Source organism: Anser brachyrhynchus (assembly GCF_964034855.1).
Source record: "Anser brachyrhynchus genome assembly, chromosome: 12".
Classification (NCBI taxonomy): Eukaryota; Metazoa; Chordata; class Aves; order Anseriformes; family Anatidae; genus Anser; species Anser brachyrhynchus.
Genome location: NC_137707.1, coordinates 17,042,814 through 17,064,005, shown reverse-complemented (window position 1 = coordinate 17,064,005; position 21,192 = coordinate 17,042,814). Strand labels below are relative to the sequence as shown.

The following is a 21,192-nucleotide window of genomic DNA, read 5'->3' as shown; positions in this document are numbered from 1 at the left end:
AAACAAAAGACATAGGGAGAGACAATATCTTAGATTTGATATAGTTGAAAAAAAGTGAGCAAACATTTGGGCAAACAGTCTCTTAACTGGATTAGCCCCTCCCCCCACCCCCACCCCCCCAAAAAAAGGACAAATTTCAAGCTAAAAACAACATTAAAATCAATAGCTTAGTTTAACCTAAGTCAAACACAGATTTGAATGAAAAAGTTCTTTCAAAGATTTAAAATGATATCCAGGCTTGCCACATGTTAAAACAAATATTCTCATACCATAATCGTTTCAAGGAAATATCACACTATTTTTGTAAGCTGTCAGATTTTGTCTCAAGACCAGCAGACTTCTTAATATAACTCTCAGCTTTTACTTGGCACAATATTCTCTGCTGCACATCTCCACAATTAGACATCTTCATTTTCAACTTCATGCTCTTTCGTTTTACACCCTTAGGCATTGGCTTCTGTCATGTAGGTCAGCTGGTGAAAGAGCAACACTTTCTGTCAATAACTGTTTTTGCATGCAAGAATCAATCAACCTCTCTCTCTTTTCACATATATATATGGGTGCACACACAATTATCCCTGTTACTTCATTCTCTGTACTGATAAGCAGATATATAGTGCTCTGTATATACAGATAGATATCCCTATGGTAGAATTCAGTATTTCTCCATAATGGCCAATAAGATAATTATCTCACCACATTCTCCAGCCAGCAACGAAGTGCCAGAAGAAAAACTATGACATACAGCAACCCCCTATGGCAGCGGGGTTGGAACTAGATGATCTCTAAGGTCCCTTCCAACCCAAATCATTCTATGACTACAATATACTATAATCTGAAAAGTATTACTTTCAGTGCTTTAATCAGTGTTAACATTAACAACACTCATCCATGCCAAAGCATGAAAGTATTGACCCCCTAAAGACCTATGTTAAAATATGACAGTATTTTATCCTGGAATTTAATTTGTGTTTGCTCCTAATTAAAATACGCATGACACATCTCTAGCACTAACCCCAGTTGTAATCAAGCTGTGGTTTGTGGCTTTCCACTGCAAAATTTCAAAATGAAACCTAGGGACAATAGTAGTACAGGAACAAATCAGCTAGAAATCCCATGTAATTCATTAAGGAAGCAAATCAGTGTCACACGGTTGTACAGAGACATGAGTCAGTTCTGCAATGTCTCAGAATGGTATTAAAAAAAAAAAAAGAAAAATATGCAAAGTGCAAAGAATCAAATTATTCCCACTGGACCTCACGGGGCTCTGTGGCTGCATTTAAGTTCAGAGAGTATTATGAAGTGAAATTTGCATCTCTCTTTTCTCTCGTAGGGACAACCTTCAACCCTCAGCAGCCTCTTTAATCTTAAGACTTCCAAAGATTTTCTTTCTTTATGGTATTTTCTTGGGACCATCTTATTATTACTGCTATATCACCTCCAATGTGGTTTACACTCTGGTGTTATCCATAACCATATTGGTTCTACCTAGATTTTAGTGAAGTCTGGGTGAAGTAGGTACATGCTGTGGCTCTCTGATCTGCCCAGAAAGCAGCCCAAGTCCTGTCCCAATCCTCTTCATGCTCTTCTCTTAGCAAATAAATCATAAGTGACATAGAAAACTCAGTAACACTGGTACAAATCAATCCCCTCCAGAAAGAGTCTTATCTATTCCCATCCCTTCATCTTTTCCTCTGCTTTTCTTGGCCAAAGAAGAGAGAGAGGATATATTGCCCTTTTAAAATCATTATCAGGTGACAAACAGGCAGCCCTTAACCTTTCCCCTGGGTGGTTTTACTGTAAGATCCATGGGTTTCAGACCAATTGTTATGGACTGTTGGATCTTCTTTTCATTCGGGTTCCTGACTCTCAGCTGAAAGATTATGTTCTTATTTTACAGAGTAGACAGAAGGGGATTATGGAAATGGTCTTAAAGAAATAAAAATCTGAACTTCATTGTGACTGTAGAAATTTAGATGCTGAAAAATCTGAAGCCATTTGTGAGGGGCTCATTTTGAATAGAAATTTACTGTAGCAAGGTGAGGCATGTTTGAGGCTGGAGTGATGGGAAAAGAAAATGCTTGTAAACATCTTTGGAACTACTTTTTGTTTCTATAATTATTTGTTCTAGGAAAGGAAGGACAAAGGTGGCACCAAACCTTAAGATATGTTGCCTCCTTCCCTGCACCCTACTTCCACTACTGAGAACAGTAGAGCAACAAATTGCTCATCCAAAAAATATCCCAAACTAAAAGGACTGAGACAGTCTACTGTGAATTTTCCATTTTGTCAGCTTGGACACAGCCTCTACAGAGCAGGCTTAACACAAAGCTTTACATACATGGGGACCTGTCTGCTTTGGAGAGACCAGCACTAGGCTCTGAACCCTTGTGCCTCCAGAAAGCCTCATGCTGAAAAACTATGACACCTTACGGTCAAGATTCAGTAACTGTTTAGTTCCAATATTTTTGCCAAATTCTTTCAATTTTCTTTCTCCATTTATTTTCCCTCTGACAAAGAAGTATTCTAAGAGAAAAATACATTTTAAGAGAGTAAGAACCCAGCTGAGATGAAAAGCAGTTATGATTTTAAGGTGTGCTTTAGCCGCTATCAGTTGTACTGTGATGATAATGCTGGTGTTTCATGATGACACCTGCAGCTTGTGTGATGGATGTGATTCTGTATTTTGTTTTGATACACTCGAAAAGCACCCTAGAAATGTTACATTTCCTGGCTATAACATATGACTGCCCATCCTCCCAGCCACTCTGGGATCAAATCAAAATGAGAGGCAGCGACCTTTCCGTTGGGGAAAAAGAGAGTATTAATAGGGAGAAGGAGAGTAATACGTAGTAACTCTCATAAAACATAGAACTCTCATAAAACACAGAATCACAGAATCGTCTAGGTTGGAAGAGACCTCCAAGATCATCTAGTCCAACCTCTGTCCTAACACTAACAAGTCCTCCACTAAACCATATCACTAAGGGCTACATCTAAACGTCTTTTAAAGACCTCCAGGGATGGTGACTCAACCACTTCCCTGGGCAGTCCATTCCAATGCCTAACAACCCTTTCAGTAAAGAAGTTCTTCCTAACATCCAACCTAAACCTCCCCTGGCGCAACTTTAGCCCATTCCCCCTCGTCCTGTCACCAGGCACGTGGGAGAATAGACCAACCCCCACCTCTCTACAGCCTCCTTTAAGGTACCTGTAGAGAGCGATGAGGTCTCCCCTGAGCCTCCTCTTCTCCAGGCTGAACAACCCCAGCTCCCTCAGCCGCTCCTCGTAACCCTTGTTCTCCAGACCCCTCACCAGCTTCGTTGCCCTTCTCTGGACTCTCAAGCACCTCCATGTCCTTCTTGTAGCGAGGGGCCCAAAACTGAACATAGTACTCGAGGTGCGGCCTCACCAGAGCCGAGTACAGGGGGACAATCACTTCCCTAGACCTGCTGGCCACACTGCTTCTTATACAGGCCAGGATGCTGTTGGCCTTCTTGGCCACCTGAGCACACTGCTGGCTCATATTCAGCTACCTATCAACCAGTACTCCCAGGTCCTTCTCTGCCAGGCAGCTTTCTAACCACTCATCTCCCAGCCTGTAGCGCTGCCTGGGGTTGTTACGCCCCAGATGCAGGACCCGGCACTTGGCCTTGTTGAACTTCATGCAGTTGACCTCAGCCCATCGGTCCAGCCTATCCAGATCCTCCTGCAGAGCCTTCCTTCCCTCGAGCAGATCGACACACGCACCTAACTTGGTGTCATCTGCAAACTTACTGAGGGTGCACTCGATCCCCTCATCCAGGTCATCGATAAAGATATTAAAGAGGACTGGCCCCAGCACTGAGCCCTGGGGGACTCCGCTAGTAACCGGCCTCCAACTGGATTTGGCTCCATTCACCACAACTCTTTGGGCCCAGCTATCCAGCCAGTTTTTAACCCAACAAAGCGTACGCCAGTCCAAGCCATGAGCAGCCAGTTTCTTGAGGAGAATGTTGTGGGAAACGGTGTCAAAAGCCTTACTGAAGTCAAGGTAGATCACATCCACAGCCTTCCCCTCATCCACCAAGCGCGTCACTTGGTCATAGAAGGAGATCAGGTTCGTCAAGCAGGACCTACCTTTCATAAACCCATGCTGACTGGGACTGATCGCCTGGTTGCCCTGCAAGTGCCGCGTGATGACACTCAAGATAATCTGCTCCATGAGCTTCCCTGGCACTGAGGTCAAACTAACAGGCCTATAGTTCCCCGGGCCTACCCTCCAACCCTTCTTGTAGATGGGCGTCACATTTGCTAGCTGCCAGTTGACTGGGACCTCCCCTGATAGCCAGGACTGCCGATAAATGATGGAAAGCGGCTTGGCCAGCTCCTCCGCCAGTTCGCTCACTCAGTATCCTCGGGTGGATCCCATCCAGCCCCATCGACTTGCATACATCCAAGTGCTGTAGCAGGTCGCCAACCATTTCCTCATGGATAGCGAGGGCCACATCCTGCTCCCCATCCCCTTCCACCAGCTCAGGGTACCAGGTATCCAGAGAGCAACCAGTCTTGCTGCTAAAGACTGAGGCAAAGAAGGCATTGAGCACCTCAGCCTTTTCCTCATCTTTTGTAACTAAGTTTCCCCCCACATCCAGTAAAGGATGGAGATTCTCCGTAGTCCTCCTTTTTGTGTTGATGTATTTGTAAAAACTTTTTTTCTTATCTTTAACGGCAGTAGCCAGATTGAGCTCCAGCTGAGCTTTGGCCTTTCTAATTTTGTCCCTGAAACATAGAACTATGGAATCATCCCACCAGGGATGATTCCTGTTCCTATGATTCCTGTGGCTGGTGTGTTGCAATAGATGGTTACAGGCTCTTCAAGAGGGACAGGCAGGGTAGGCGAGGTGGCGGGGTGGCTATGTATGTGAAGCATGGGCTGGACTGTGTGGAACTTCAAGTTGGCGATGGCAAAGTTGAGAGCCTCTGGGTAAGGATTAAGGGATGAACAAATAAAGGGGATGTCGTTGTGGGAGTCTATTACAGACCACCTGGCCAGGACGACAACGCTGATGAATTATTCTTTGCAGAACTAAGAGATGCCTCGAGATCAACTCCCCTCGTCCTAATGGGAGATTTCAACTTGCCAGACGTCAACTGGGATCACCACACGGCTGACAAGAGCAAGTCCAGGAGGTTCATAAAGCACCTAGATGATAACTTCTTGGTGCAGGTGCTGAGACAGCCAACTAGGAAAGGTGCCCTCCTAGATCTGTTGCTGGAGAACAGAGAGGGTCTTGTGGGAGATGTGGCAATTGGCGGCCGTCTCGGTCATAGTGACCATGAAGTGGTTGAGTTTAGAATTTATGGTGACAGAAGGAAAACTGTCACCAAAACTTCAGCCCTGGATATGGGGAAAGCAGACTTCAGGCTGCTCAGGGAACTAGTCAGCAAGGTCCCCTGGGAAACTGCTTTTGAAGGCATTGGTGTCCATCAGTGCTGGTCAATCTTTAAGCACTTCCTCCTAAAAGCACAAGATCAGGGAATTCCAAAATATCGGAAGTCAGGCAGGCGGGGCAGAAGGCCTGCCTGGCTGACCAGGGAACTTCTACTGGAGCTTAGGCAAAAAAAAGAAAGCGTACGGCTGCTGGAAGGAGGGTCAGGCGACGAGGAAGGAATACAGGGATGCTGTTCGTGTTTGTAGGGAGAAAATTCGTGTGGCCAAAGCCCAACTAGAGTTGAAGCTGGCCATGTCTGTGGGAGACAATAAAAAAAGGGTTTTTTAGATATGTGAACGGAAAAAGGAGAACCAAAGAAAACACAGGTCCGCTACTAGATGGGGAGGGTCTCCTCACAGACAATGACATAAGCAAAGCAGAGACGTTTAATGCCTTCTTTGCCTCTGTCTTCAACACTGATGATGGGCTTCAGGACCCAGGGTACCCTGAGCTGGAGGACCATGACGGTGGGAATGACAAACTCCCAACCGACCCTGAACGTGTGCGGGAATTGCTGCTCCACCTGGATCCATACAAGTCCATGGATCTGGATGGGATTCATCCCAGGGTTTTTAAAGAGCTGGCTGACGTCATCGCGGGACCTCTCTCAATTATTTTTCAATGATCTTGGGAATCTGGTGAGGTCCCATTGGACTGGAAGCTGGCATATGTTGTGCTAATTTTCAAGAAAGGTAAGAAAGAAGACCCTAGCAATTACAGGCCTGTCAGTCTCACGTCAGTGCCTGGTAAAATTATGGAGAGGATGATCCTTGAAGTTATTGAAGCACACCTGGGAGACAATGCAGTCATTGGTCCCAGCCAACATGGGTTCATGAGGGGTAGGTCCTGCCTAACAAATTTGATTTCTTTTTATGATAAGATCACCCATCTAGTCGATCAAGGGAAACCAGCTGATGGGATCTTTTTGGACTTCAGCAAAGCTTTTGACACGGTTTCCCATAGGATCCTACTGGACAAAATGTCTAGCATACAGCTAAACAAAAACATCATACAATGGGTGAGCAATTGGCTGACAGGCAGGGCTCAAAGGGTTGTGGTAAATGGGGCCACATCTGGCTGGCGGATGGTCACTAGTGGGGTCCCTCAAGGCTCCATTTTAGGGCAAGTCCTCTTCAATGTTTTTATAAATGATTTGGATGTAGGACTAGAAGGTGTTTTGAGCAAATTTGCCGACAACACCAAACTTGGAGGAGTTGTGGACTCGGATGAGGGTGGAAAGGCCTTGCAGAGAGATCTGGACAGATTGGAGAGCTGGGCGATCACCAGCCACATGAAGTTTAACAAAAGCAAGTGCCGGGTCCTGCACCTGGGACGGGGCAACCCTGGCTATACGTGCAGACTGGGCGACGAGACGCTGGAGAGCAGCCCCGCAGAGAGGGATCTGGGGGTTGTGGTTGACAGCAAGTTGAATATGAGCCAGCAGTGTGCCCTGGCAGCCAGGAGGGCCAACCGTATCCTGGGGCGCATCAAGCACGGCATTGCTAGTCGGTCAAGGGAAGTGATTGTCCCACTCTGCTCTGCGCTGGTGTGGCCTCACCTCGAGTACTGTGTGCAGTTCCGGGCACCACAGTATAAAAAGGACATGAAACTGTTAGAGAGTGTCCAGAGGAGGGCGATGAAGATGGTGAGGGGCCTAGAAGGTAAGATATATGAGGAGCACCTGAGGTCACTTGGCCTGTTCAGCCTGGTGAAGAGGAGGCTGAGGGGGGACCTCATCGCAGTCTACAACTTCCTCGCGAGAGGGAGTGGAGAGGCAGATGACCTATTCTCCATTATCACCAGTGATAGGACCCATGGGAACTGTGTCAAGCTGAGGCAGAGGAAGTTTAGGCTAGACATCAGGAAGGGGTTCTTCACCGAGAGGGTGGTTGCACACTGGAACAGGCTCCCCAGTGAAGTAGTCAGTGCACCAAGCCTGTCTGAATTTAAGAAGAGACTGGACTGTGCACTTAGTCACATGGTCTAAACATTTGGGCAGACCTGTGCGGTGCCAGGAGTTGGACTTGATGATCCTTATGGGTCCCTTCCAACTCAGGAAATTCTATGATTCTATGATTCTAACTATTTCCGTCAAGAGTAGCTGCCACCTCCCACTGAGAAAGATTCTGGTACCCTCTTTCACACTGTCATAGTTAACTTCTGAGTGATCTTGATTGAAATCAGTGGGGATACTCAAGAAGTAAAATAATAATAATAATAATAAAAATTTTGAGAAAGATCTGCAAAACCAAATCCAGCCCAATGGTGGTAAATCCTTTGATTTAACACCAGTAATCTGTATTTTTCCTTCTTTTCTTTCACCCATTAGGTATATTTTCATAAAAGTAACCATAGTTCATTATTGTTTATACTTTTAAATAGCAATCTCATAACTATTTGCAACACTGATATTTAATTAGTAAAGCATGATTAAATTTTTATGCTTTACATGTCAGAAAAAAATGGAGTAGTATTGCAATAAATTTGCCAATATTGTAACCTCAAAATGTATATTTAGGAATTCAAAAAAAATATCCACCTTTATAAAATATAATAATAAAACATATTAATATGGGCATCATTCCATCTGATGCCCATGATAAGGAACCCAGAAAATGTAAACCTGTTAGGATTCTCCAGTTAATAGTGAAAAATATTATTTGACAATCCTCTGGTCACTAATGAAACATTACTGACATACACATACAGTGATTCCAATCTTGATACTTCTATAATTATATGTCTTTAATGGTTTTTGATTTACAAATAGGATCAAGATTTATGTCCATATTTTAAAATGCAATTTTAAATATAAAATATCAATGAAGTGAAAAAATGAATTGGATTAGACTGAACAAAAGCTGCCAGGGAATTAACTGTGAGAAGAAATAGTAGACTCATATGCAAGTCAGCTGAAGGAATTAACTTGTCCTTCCTACCACATCAAATGAAAAAGGGGTCTGCAATACTAGATATAATATTAAAATAGAACAAATTATTCTATTGGTTACTATTCTATTGCTTCAAGAGAATTTAGCCAGCAGGGAACTTGTTCTTCTCTACTGCAGAAGGACCCTGTTTATTTGGTTGGGAACTGTGACGGCTCAGATCCTCACAAGAACTTCAAATGCAAAACTGGAGTTAGTGCCTGGTTGTGGGTCACTTCTTGTTTCAGTTTCTCTTAGGCAACTTAATTTTGTGTTTACACTAGGCCATACGCAGGTGTTACTACATGGCCAACAGCAATTACCAACTTAACATATTAATACAGACATTGACTGAAAAGCAAATGTGAACTTTGTTTCCATCTCCCTTGAAATTGTCTACCAGCCCCTTCCTGCTAATGGTTAACTTGGTAAGAATGGAAGGGACAGACTGTCAGTTGCAAAGCTAAAACAGTTCCGACTTCAATAAAACTCAGTTGCTTTAGAGTTACACTGACTCTCTCCTAGACCAAGATTTTTCAGAAAGCAAACAAAGTAAACAAAATATGCTTTTCTAGTCACAACTCTGAAATATATCCTGAAAATTAAATTTTGCCTTCTCCCTCAGGAACTGGAACCTTGAGACTACAAAAATGTCAGGTTTTAACAGATATTAACCTTTTAATTCCAGCCTCTTTTTCTAGAGGGTGGCTGCTGGGGTGATATGAAATACTGATGGACTATCCATCACACAGTTTCTGCCTATGGGTCATTGCACAGCCTTAAACAACCACAGAAACCAAAAGATAAATCTTTTGATGAAATACTTGCAATTCTTTAGAGACATTTTGAGCTAATACCAGTGTTTATCCCAGAGTGGTTTCTTTGCTGTCAGCAGAAGCAAAGCATGTTTATAATGCAGTTTGCATCAAGACAGAAACATGGTTCCATAGACTAAATCTGGGCAATGGCCAGGCAAAGCACCTGGAGATTATTATTATTCACAAAGCAGAATGCAAGACCAAAAGTCAAAGTTCACCAGCAAGCATCCAGAATACAAGGCTCTTTTTGAGATATTTACATTTTAAGTGATACATTTATCTCAAGTATTAGAAGCATTTATATTCATGAATTACCAAAGAGGATAGTCCTAAGAAGCAGCCTTCAAGCTTACAATTATACACACACTTTTCTGGAAAGAGATGTGATTATAAAGAATGCTAAGGAAGAAAACAAAGAAACGCTACGTTTTCCTCCAGATCTGGGCATGGGTTTTTTGTTCTTGCATTTCAGAAATCCATAATAAAAAATAAAAAGCAGCAAACAAATTAAATATAGATAATCCAATGCTCACAGATATTTAAAGGAAACATATTTTGGGGACCCCGCCAATACCTCCTGTGCATCTCTTGCAACATTCACCATGAGACTTTTCTACATCTTCAGTTCCCATATCTGAGAGCTTGCACATTACTCACAAGAAAAGGTACTTGACAGTTAAATAAATTACATATGGAATCTTTGCACTATGAAACCAAGTCCTTCCCCTCCCCTCCCCCCTTATCAAACACCACTATTGACTGGGGAGCAAAAGCCCCTAAGATACTAAATCTTCAGACCATGAAGGGAAATGGAATGGTTTTCTAATGGAGTGTATCTGAGTGCCTCTGGCTTTAAGAACCTGTCTTTAAAGTCTGCTTACTGAGGCATAGATGACCACTCAAACACAGACAGATTTGTCACTTTGGTTTTCAGGACACCCATCCTGTAAAGACCACAAAGTAATTGCCAGGACTTTCGTGGCTAGACCTTCTCTTGCTATTCATGAGGTTCCTGAATTGGATTTAATTTCATGCCAGATTTGACTCTATCAATGGAAGACCAGCTCAAATGATTTCTTAAGAAATGCCCAAATAACACAAGTCATTGTTACAAATCTTTTTATGCTCCATAATGCAGAGCAAGAAGAGATGTTTTGACTCTAAAAATCAAGGTATAGCTACCATGGACTATTGTAAATATTTTAGAGTGTACAGTTACTAAGCACATACCTTTCCTTACATTTCAGCCATTTTGTAACTCAGGCTTTCAAGGCCATAGATCTCCACAAAAGCACAGTAAGTCCTATAGTTATAATGTGTTATCAAGAGGGCTTTTTTTGTTGTTGTTGTTATTGTTGTTGTTTTTTTCCTTTGTCTCAGCCTTTCTGGCTGAATTATAAGCCTCATGGTGTTGTGGTTGCTTAACTCTTCACAAACTGTTGCAGTTTAATTTTATTGTTATTGGGGATAGTAGACTGATTGTGATCTTAGGACCAAAGTCTTAGCATGTAAATGGCTGACCAGAAATAAGCTAATTCTCAGATATCCTGTTGGTAAAGAACTCATATCAACTCAAACTAGGAGGATGGAACTGAATTCAAGAGTTCAAACAGATACTGGGCCTAATAAGAGTTAGATATCATAAAGAATGTCACTAGTAAATTTCAGAATACTCGTCTCCATTTTACATATGGTCAAAAAGAAGCAGAAAATAGTTTGATAAAGCCTCCACAGAAAGACACAGTTATGAATAAAGCCAAGATTCCTGACTGCAAACTTTACAACCTGACCAGTTATCTGGCAACTGAAAGTAAGTGCAGGAAGCTGGTGTCCTCCACCACTCACACATACACAGAGAACATGATGGGAACTGAAAACATTGGGGTTCCTGTCTCACCTCAGTCTTCTTATAACCCTCTTTAGTAGCTGTGAAAATTCCTAATTCAAACATAAAAAGACATTATCAAACTCCCAGGAAATAAGCAGATTCCGTATTCCAGTTCCTGGCCTTTTTTTTCTTTTTCCATTTTTTTTTTAACCCAAGCCTTAAAGACCTGGCCAAACCCTTTGGGGAATAAACAAACACACACACAAACAAAACCCAGCTCATATATGTAATGCTAAATAATGTTATACTTAGCCAGAAAGCCATCCTTTCTTTCTCAAGATCCATAATTTTAGATTAGATCTTAATTTTTATAAAGATTTATAATTAGATCTTTACGGGGCTAGATAAGGCAGTTTCCAATATGCTATAATGCAGTATAATAGCCATACTGTTTTACACCATCTCCTTCATAATAGGAATGTTAATAATAATCTTTGATTTTTTATTCCTTTCCTGAGACTGGTCAAAAAGCTCAAGAGCAAGCTTTTTTTATGCCAGTTGAAGACTTAACTCTCTGCATCCAATACAATGCAGAATCAAACATTACACCCAGCTCTTCTGTAGTGTCTTTAAAAACAGCACAGAAGTTTAATTTAGGACAATACTGCATTTTTAATGCCTGATCTCATAGCTCCCAAAGTATTTGGAACTGTTTCACTTCATCACACCATTGAGACCACAGGAATGAAATGAACGAGGACCACTGTTTGTGTCTGAGTTTCTCTTGCTGTCACCAGAAACCACTGTCAGTGGTTTATGTATTTAGAAGCTGTACAAACAATTCCTGTGTTTTGCAGTGTTCCTGCATTCCCATACAATGCACTATAGATGTGCAATTTCAAACCTGCTCAAACCATAGATTCATGTTTCGTGAAAAACAAAACAAAACAAACAAAAAAAAAAAAAACAGAAAGCGAGAAAAATAAACTGAAATGAGGTAACAAACAAAATGCATTAGAGCAAGTAAGATGGAAAACAGGGAGAATATGTGAAAAATATATTAATGGCAGAATCTAATTTCTTCTCCCTTGTGTCAATCTGGCTTTTATACTGAGAAGATACTTACATGTCTTTCTTTTACCAGAACAACAGAGAAAACAGTGAACTGACTGTACAAGTAAAACGTAGCAAAATAGTAACTATGCAAAGAAAAAGGGTTCATGAATTTCACCTGGTTTCAGAACTCAAGAGAATAGCTCAAAAGGTTCAATAAGAATCACAATAACAGTAAATCACAGAAGTGTAGGGGAATAAATTCCATTCAACACAAAAGACAGAACAATACATGTTTAGATTTATATTTAAATTAACCAGCACTGTAATACAAAATTTCATTTACTCATACAGAGTCTTTATTTCAACCCGTGCAAATGCATCATGAAAAATATCTAAGTTTCCTCAATGGTGAAGCAAACATAGGAGTCTATTTTTAAACCCTTTTCACACACACACACTCAAGACCTGAAGCCTCCAGAAACATAAAATCCCATTGGATATGAAAGCTACCTAGTTGTTTTCCACAAGGTTTCTTATGAGTCATTATGTGCCTCTATGAAACTGAGAGGCTGGGGACTTTTTTCTCTGTTTGTTTTTAATTAAACAAGAGAACAGAATGTTCTAAGTACCTCTTCTGGTAGGTGATGATAGAACACCAGCAAAACAATTGGAAGAAATTATGTTTCCTTGCCTGCTTCAGGCTTACTAGGAAATTAAGGAGCAAAACAAAAGCCGAAATATCTGGAAACAAAAAGATGTTTCTTCTCTGCAAAAATACTGTAGATCACATGAATAAAAAGTTAAAATAGGTTCTCTACACTGTTCCTGCAAAGAGCCGAAACCACTGCCAAAAACATAGAAAATGCAATTCAAGACAGCTGCATCAAAGAATCTATTGTTGGCCTGGGCCCACTAGGACATAAAAGCAGAGAAATTACTATTATATAACCACCAAGAAATGGAAAAATTATTATTTTGGTCAGAAACAAGTAAAATTCTAATTTATTTAGAGAATATTGGCTGAGATTTTCAACCGAATGAAAAGCAGATAGATGCCCAGGTCCCCCTGAATTTTAATAGCATTTAGGTTTCTTTGAGAAGCTAAGCCAACACTTTCAATTGAACTGCTTTGCATAATAATTTCATGGCTTGATCCTGATACACACAATTCCCAGTGTGTTTAGTGAAACTTTTGGGTAATCAGCATTTTTCAGCACCTGACAGAAAACCCAACTTGTAGAACTTCTTGGTTACTTGCCTTCTGGTTCAAAAAAATAATTAATAAATAAATAAATAAATAAATAAATAAATAAATAAATAAATAAATAAATAAATAAATAAAGGGCAATAGAACTAATTATGCAACCAGGCTAAAGAAAATCAATGGAAATATTTCCTTAGGTGAACTTTCTGAGTATCAGCTAACAGGAATGAACCTTCCCCAGGCAATCCTCAGTAGAAATAGCTATCCGATTAGGATACCCACACTGAGACTGAAATGAGAGAATCGTCTGTACAGTAAGAAATCTCTTTCTACAAAAACTACCCTTCCCCTCACAAATCATTTAGTAAATATGTTTTGACATCTACAATTGTATATTGTGGCATTATCAAATAATACACAAGTCAAAAATTAACATATCATCATTAAGTGTTCATCTAATATGTGGAAGGCTTTCAAAAAAGTACTGTAACATGCTATTCAATTTATTGATGCTGAGAAGCACGTGAATTTAAGTATCTACAATGAAAAATTTGACCGTACTTTGATTCCTCTAACTATGTATCTTTTCATAGATGAATCGATAATGATCTGTCATTCAAATGGAAAACTTTGGGGCTGGAAACTCTCTTGGAGTTGGTTGGGCCTCTAGCAACGAGGAGATACTTGATTTTATACTTTTTGCACATTCCTCTCAGTGCTAAGCATATGGTATAGTGTTAAGCATGTGTTTAAAGTTTTCGCTGCATCAGGGCCAATAATCTCTATATTATATCTGAGCATGAGAGCGGTAGGATAATAACCTTGTCTATGGTACAGTAGAATTCTGTGCCTAAACTATGCAAAAGTAGCATGTTTATTTATCATCCAAAGTAACAATGGTATATATTTACATAGTTTTCACATGGATTAGAATTCTCTGCTATGTGACTGTCAAATTCTTTTAAATTCTAAAAATGAGATACAATTAAGGGACATAAAACTACCACCTGCTTTTCAGTCTAGTTGTTGTTAGCTCAACCATGACAACATTATGGTTGTAATACAACAACCCTACAAAAACAATATTACTGCTGGGCTGTCTGCAGCATAAACAGCACCCGAATTTAAAGAGTTTTTGAAGCAACAGGGTATAGATACTGCCAGTATGTTTTAAAGAACTTTCTTAATTACTTGCTGTACCTAAACTAGTTCAAGCTCACAGATGAAACCCTCTGATTTTCTTCTATCCAGCTGGATGCCGGGTGACCTCAAACTCCCAGTGAGACCAGCAAAATCTGTGCTTGCAAGGCACATCATTGAAAGCTCTTGGACCTTTTCAGATTCACTTCTAGACATTTTTGCAGTACTAGAATGATTTCATCCAAAGCACAGACAACTCAGAGGAGGTTTAAATAGATGCAGAAGAAAGCCTTCACCAAAATCCCTCAAATTTCTAAAATCAGATAAGAAAAAGTAACCATTCTCCTTAGTCATTAGTCATTTTCATTTAGCATGACTCTTATACAAAAATGCTAGATTTCCAGAGGGAATACCAATATAATGGCCAAGCTAGATACCAGAACGTGATAGTTGAAATAAAAATCAATACTGAGCCATACAGATCCTAAAGTACACAGAGAATAAAATTGTTTTTCACTGTAACTGTAATTTCAAAACCTAACATATTCAGTACATTTGATATTGATTATTTTAGCAGTATTTCTGAAGGCTAATGGATACAGTGTGTACTAGCTTCGATGTACTGGAGTACAAAAACTGCTTTTGTTGTCCTAGCAACAGTCAGGAAGAAGTGATCTCACAAATCAAATTCAATGGAAATGCAGTGCTTTACTGAAATAGACAACTAAATGATTTTAAAATATGGCAGCTTAAAAATACACTTTATGAACTTGAATCAGGCCTTTCAAAATGCAGGGAGCAGAGGGTGGGAAGTGTGAACTCATGTTTTACTAAAGAATAACAAGTAATAAAGTAATTGGCCAGACAGGAATATTTTGCATATGTATCTGCTCTGTTTCCTTTGGATCCTAAATGGGTAGAGAATTCCCATCTCCTTCCATGACCAGGGAGCCATATAGGAAGCTATAGCTATAAGTAGATATGGAGGTAAATTTTAAGAGGTACTTTTATTGCCACTGCATTCTTAGGAAAGCATGATAAAGTGTAAAGAAGGAGGAGGACTAGATCTGTGTGTCATTTCGTACAAATACAGTCAAGTGTATTGTGTTTCTTGGAAACAGTGTGACTTCTTTGGAAGTACAAAAAGTGAACTGGAGGATGTTACTCTATGCACACACAGCTGTATTGTTTTATGTTGCTGTATACTCTGAACATCCCACTGACCACCATTATGTGGTGCCTAACCACAGAATCAGATTTGTTGCCTTGATCCAGGGCCTACTGCAACTAATGAACTGAGTAAGTCTGTTTCCATTTACATTAATGGGTCTTATACTATGCTTATTTTATGAACATCTTCAACAAGAATCCTCTAAGGAACAGAGAGTGTGAAGAGCTATACATATTTCAAGATCCATATGAAATTGGAATGAACCATGGAACAAAAATAAATCATGATGGATCTTGAAGAAAGTGGGAGGATTAGTTTTGCCAGATTTATGGTGAACTGTACTTCCATCCAGTCTCATAAATGTTTATTTTGGATTGTATCTGAGATGCTAGGATCAAACGTATAAACGGAAAGTGATGACATACAATTAACACTTCTGAAAAGGATTTACTGTTCTTCAGTTAGCCGAAGCAGGAAAAGTTCATAGGAATGAAACTTCAATATCTAGTCTGCTCAAAGTGAAATCAGAGATAAGAAAATTGTATTTTTGACATATCTTAACAGATGCATTAAAAGCTGATAATCATTTACAGTTTCATCCGTGTATTGCCTGTACATACAATTGCAAGAGGACAATGATCATAAAGCGGATTAAAATATTTTACGTGAAGTTCTGCTACTTTCACATAATTAAAATAAATTAAAAAAAAAAACACACATGGAAAACAGCACTTTTATGTAGCTTCTTAGAGTTAAAATACCATTTAGAAAATCCTAAAAATCAGAAGAGTCTGAAATAGATTAATTCCCAGTAGAGTCTCATGTAATTAAATTACGAGGTAACTACGTGTCTGGTTAAAGAAAGTATACTTTGTACACATTTTTATACATCATTGCAAGGGAATATTGACAACCTGAGAGCATGATGGAATTCAGAAGTGAATAAATCTTTCTAGAATATTGGAGCACCTAATTATCATGAAAAGCCTAAGTTCTACTTCCTGCAGAAGACACCAATCAGATGTATGCATCCTTTAGATAGACACAGGGATTTTTAGAAGTGTTTACTTTTCCTCATCTCTAACCCACAAAAATGAATGAGTGTGGGGGCATTTTTGCTTCATTGACCTACGGCAGATTTTTCTGAAATCCTACTATTAAATATATTTATTATTTCATTATTGCTATATGTACAACTATAATCATATATGGTAATATCCACTTACAGTAGCGTGCTCCATTTATGATGCAAGTTTGCTTTATTCTGTTGTCTTGTATTGCTAGCAAACTTCTTAATTGCATACATATCTAAATGTAAACTACCAAAAAGATTTTGTTTAGCTTTAACTTTAAAAGTAAAAGTATAAGCGGACAGCCACCTAACCCCTAGGAGAGAATGGGCTTACAAAATCTGTTGTGAGAGGGGAAAAAGGCGTATGTGTGTGAGAGGGTTGTTTGCTTGTTTCTGTTTATTTTAAGAAAGCATTTGAAGTCTGTTATTTTTAAAGCATGCCCACGTGCAACTTCTCCAGCTACACTGGAACCTCAATGGAACTCATTTATGAGCATCCCTACTCAATACAAAAGTGCCTCATTCTCTTTGCTAATAACAGGTTAGAGGTGGCATAAGCTAAAAAAAAAAAAAAATTAATAATAATTAAAATAAAAATTGCTGTTTAGCAATGCCACTATTATCTCATCACTTCTTGATTCCCTTCTGTGGGATATCCTCACTCCCCCAGATTCTTGGGATCCTGATCTAGTTCTTCTCAAACTCAATGGAAAGACTATCGTTGACTTCAGCTGTCTACACATTATGTCCCTATGTCAATGGACATGTTCCCTGCCCAACTTTAGAAGACACTTTTAAATGGTTGATGAATCAAGCACAGGAAGGTCAGTATTTGTTGGAAGTCAATATGTATTTTATAGAAGCATTTGTGAAAGGAATTTAAGACACTGAATAGTAAAATCAGACACTTAATTATGGATTCATTTAAACCAACATGAATACACCAGTAGAAAGGTCATCAGCATCTGTTTAAATATATAAAAGGAGCGCATAAACTTCATGCTGAAAGCCAGAAGAATCTGTAAAGTTTGAGGTACCTTTCTATTTTGCTTTGAGTACATACAGCACAAAGGTCTAAATCACACTGGAATTCCAGCACATTTACTTGTTGACAGATGTTGCAGAAACACAGAATTTCACAACCACCAAATAGATGAGAGGAATAAAGGGAAGGTACTGCTTTGTCCAAGTTAGTTTAGATCTGGTCACCTCCTTAGTTTAGTTTAGGTAGAGTATTACATCTGCTGAAAAAAAACTGCAATCACCTATTTCAGTAGTGAGCTTGGCCCAACTCAATGTAATCCTTTCTACAGATTCAGGAAAATCTGATTGTCTACAGAGAGGTGTTGCACTCAAGCCTCATATATGTATTATCTAGTAAAGATTTTCTTGGTTAGGAAAGAAAAAATATTGGGAAAGACAACAAATATTAACACCAAACCCATTTCAAACCTAGGACAAATAAAAACAGATGTTCTTGGTTTGGTCTGGCATGGTCTCTGTCACTGGCAGCCGCTGGACCTGCCATGCTGCTTTCCTCAGCAAAACCAGGACACTGATATAATAGAACAGAAATAAGTTCACAGAAGTGAAACAGTCAGCCTCACTGAAATGCTCAAATCTGCTCTAAACATGTGCAATAGAAAGCAAGCATAAAAAACAGATAGCTGAGGAGAGAGGAAGAAAAGCAGCAGAATTTGGAAACATGCATAAAGACCAAGGCAAAAGATACTCAGTGTATCAAAAAAATCTGCACACAATAAAGAAGTTGTTATGATGCAGTGACTAATATAACTTTGTGGTCCCCAAAATGCCTGTTACTCATTCTATGTCTTAAGCAATCTGGGAGAGGCTGGTAGTATTAGCAAGGCAGAGAATGGAATTTATGCCTTTCATAGTTCTTGCACTATAAAAACAAATTTTGATTCAGTTGTGATTTCAAAAGAAACTGTTCCTTCCTTTAGATGTGAAGACCACTGTAGACGAAGGAGAGGTCTTACTAAACCATTATTCATTCACAGGAAAACAGTCTTAATAGTTCTGGAGTGCTAGATATTAACAATGTTGAGAAATAAAGGTATACAGGTTTCATAACTGTGCAAATAAAGTAACAGGAAACACAGTATTTCTGACTTGTAGAATGCAAAACATTATTTCCTCAGTTATATTCATTCATTTTTATTTTTTTTTGTATGAATCCTCCATGATTGCCTGGAAAACAGACAGCAAGTTGCTAACCTCGCTAGTAGAGTGCCCAATATAACAAATGTAGAGACATAAGTGTTGTTTAACTAAATCAGTTTACACCACATTTCACATCGATATCAACCAGCAGATCCTGCTCTTTTGGTCAGAAAGATACAATTTGAGACAGTTTAAGTCCTAATACTGCCCTTACTTATTCAATTGGCTCCAATGGTACAGACATCAGTTTTCATCCCAAACCCAACTGAGAATCCCCAGAATGCCATCTCTGACTAACTGGGTATAATTAAACTATATGCATGCTAAGGAGAAGGATGAATGATGATGTTTTCTACTTATGAGTATGTGTGTCCATGTGCTGTGTATTTGGGGAGACAGAGTACAGACCATTACAACAAGCAGAAAGCCACATTGTAACCTGCTGTTGATCAAATACAAATAGATAGAATTCAAACACCAAAACAAGAATAAAAGTTACACTGCAAAAGGTAATGGGGCAATGCAAACTAAGACAGATTAGTTAATACAGACAGATATAGAATGATTTTCAAATATTCAGCTCATTTCCACTAATGTTGTTTCATCCCTTCATCACAATGAAAGGAAACAGACCAAGTTCCTCAGTTCAACTCCACAACTCAACCAAATAGACTATACAAATGTGCATAAAAGATGAGAAAACAATGTATCCAGTAATGAAAGTCTGGCAGCACTCCATGCATAGCTACCTGATTTCAGAGTTTAGTATTTGCTATAATGAAGAAAAAATTACTTATGTCAACTAGTTACATTCAGCTTGGTTAGAGACACATCTATTAGGGTATACATATGTAGAAAATGCAACATATTGCTGGATTGTTGACAAACAAATCAACAGAACTAAAGAATGGAAGTAAATACTGCTTTTACTCACATTAGAAGGTGATATTATCAAGGAGGAAGAGAAGTAGATGTTTCAGGAAGGATTATACAATTTCTTAAGTTAGTACAGAACATCAAGTATTTGTTTTTAATTGGTTGACAAATATCCATCTAAAACCAGATCAGAAACAATTATAACTCCACTGTCTCCCACAACATAATGTGCCACGATCAAACAAGAGTAGAATAACCAATCATTTTTTCTTACCTTCACCTCTTCTACACAGCATAACTGACTCACCTTCAGTAGAAAAGATCTTGATTTTACATAAGTGATAAGACAGGAGTCAGGTCCCCTTGAGAGAATTCTGGAACAGATGGATTTAAAAATGCTTTAACTCACCACCCACTCATCCTATATCATCAACTATTATCAACTATGATTTCATCAGCACTTGACACTGCCACTATAGCACGAAGGACAAAATGATGCACGTATTCACAGGTATTGCATGCTGTATTTTCTATCTAGCTAAACAGCAGATAGATTTAAGGGAATCACTAGAATTGTTGTAGATAGAGTTATGCTCTCAGAAGATTTCTGAATGCTTATGTGAAATCGGACATCCACAGGACAGAAATGTTACAAACATATTCTAATACTCCTTTATCCTACTGTTAGTGCTGTAGCAAAAAGCAAAGAGCCTCAGAAAAAAACATCATTTACAAAGTACAGTAAGAAAAAAAGATTCAGGCCCTTCTTCTGCAACTGTAAGGTGACCAAACTGAATCAGAACAAAGGAAAGTGACATGTTTCTATATGTTCTATAACATTGAAGTTCACCCTGTCTACAGTTCTGTTTCTTTCCTTTTTTATTTTTTATTTTTATTTTTTTGGTAAAAGAAGTACATATAAAGAAACCAAAAGAAATATAAAAGAAAATAAATATAATAAAAACTGCATTATGATTTAAGTTGTATGATTAGTGATTTCTGTAACAATGTATTATCCAGGTACACAGCCCTTTTTAATCTGTAGATATTCCAGTGCTTCACAAGGAAGAACAAGTATCTCTATTCTACAGATAAGGAAACAAAGTCAGAGCAGGTACTTTCCCAAGGAAAACAGAAAAGCTGGAAATAGAATTCAGGTCTCCAGTGCCTAATCCTCTCCTTTGTGTCCCTCTATGCCATGATCAAAATTTGTGTTCCGCTGAAAATGCGTCTTTTGGCAAAGAGTAAGATTTTATAATTGCACCCCAGCTGATACAGCTGCATCAGAGAATGCACGGCTCTTTTCTCAGATATTTTCAGCTCTGCACCAAATCTTTTCTACAGTGCACGCTTCTATATCATTAAGAAGCTGCAGTATTTATTTCATTCTTCCTACCTAAGTAAACTGAAATGGAGGAATACCAGTTCCATCCAGCAATGTT

General features: G+C 39.1%; 1 protein-coding gene across 3 annotated transcripts in view; it reads right to left on the bottom strand.

Moving 5' to 3' along the window:
• Nucleotides 1–225: 225 nt before the first annotated feature.
• LOC308176755 (uncharacterized protein) overlaps nt 226–21,192 on the bottom strand; it is a 121,737-nt gene continuing 100,770 nt past the window's right edge. For 2 of the 3 annotated variants that reach the window (XM_080552904.1, XM_080552902.1), the window contains 2 exons: nt 20,058–20,124; nt 18,985–19,927 (listed from right to left, as the gene is read on the bottom strand). In XM_080552904.1, coding sequence (XP_080409030.1) covers nt 19,826–19,927; nt 20,058–20,124 — 169 coding nt within the window. In that variant the 3' untranslated portion in view covers nt 18,985–19,825. Of the gene's footprint in view, nt 474–18,984; nt 19,928–20,057; nt 20,125–21,192 lie in introns of those variants that run through there. The other variant, XM_080552903.1, reaches the window with a different exon arrangement.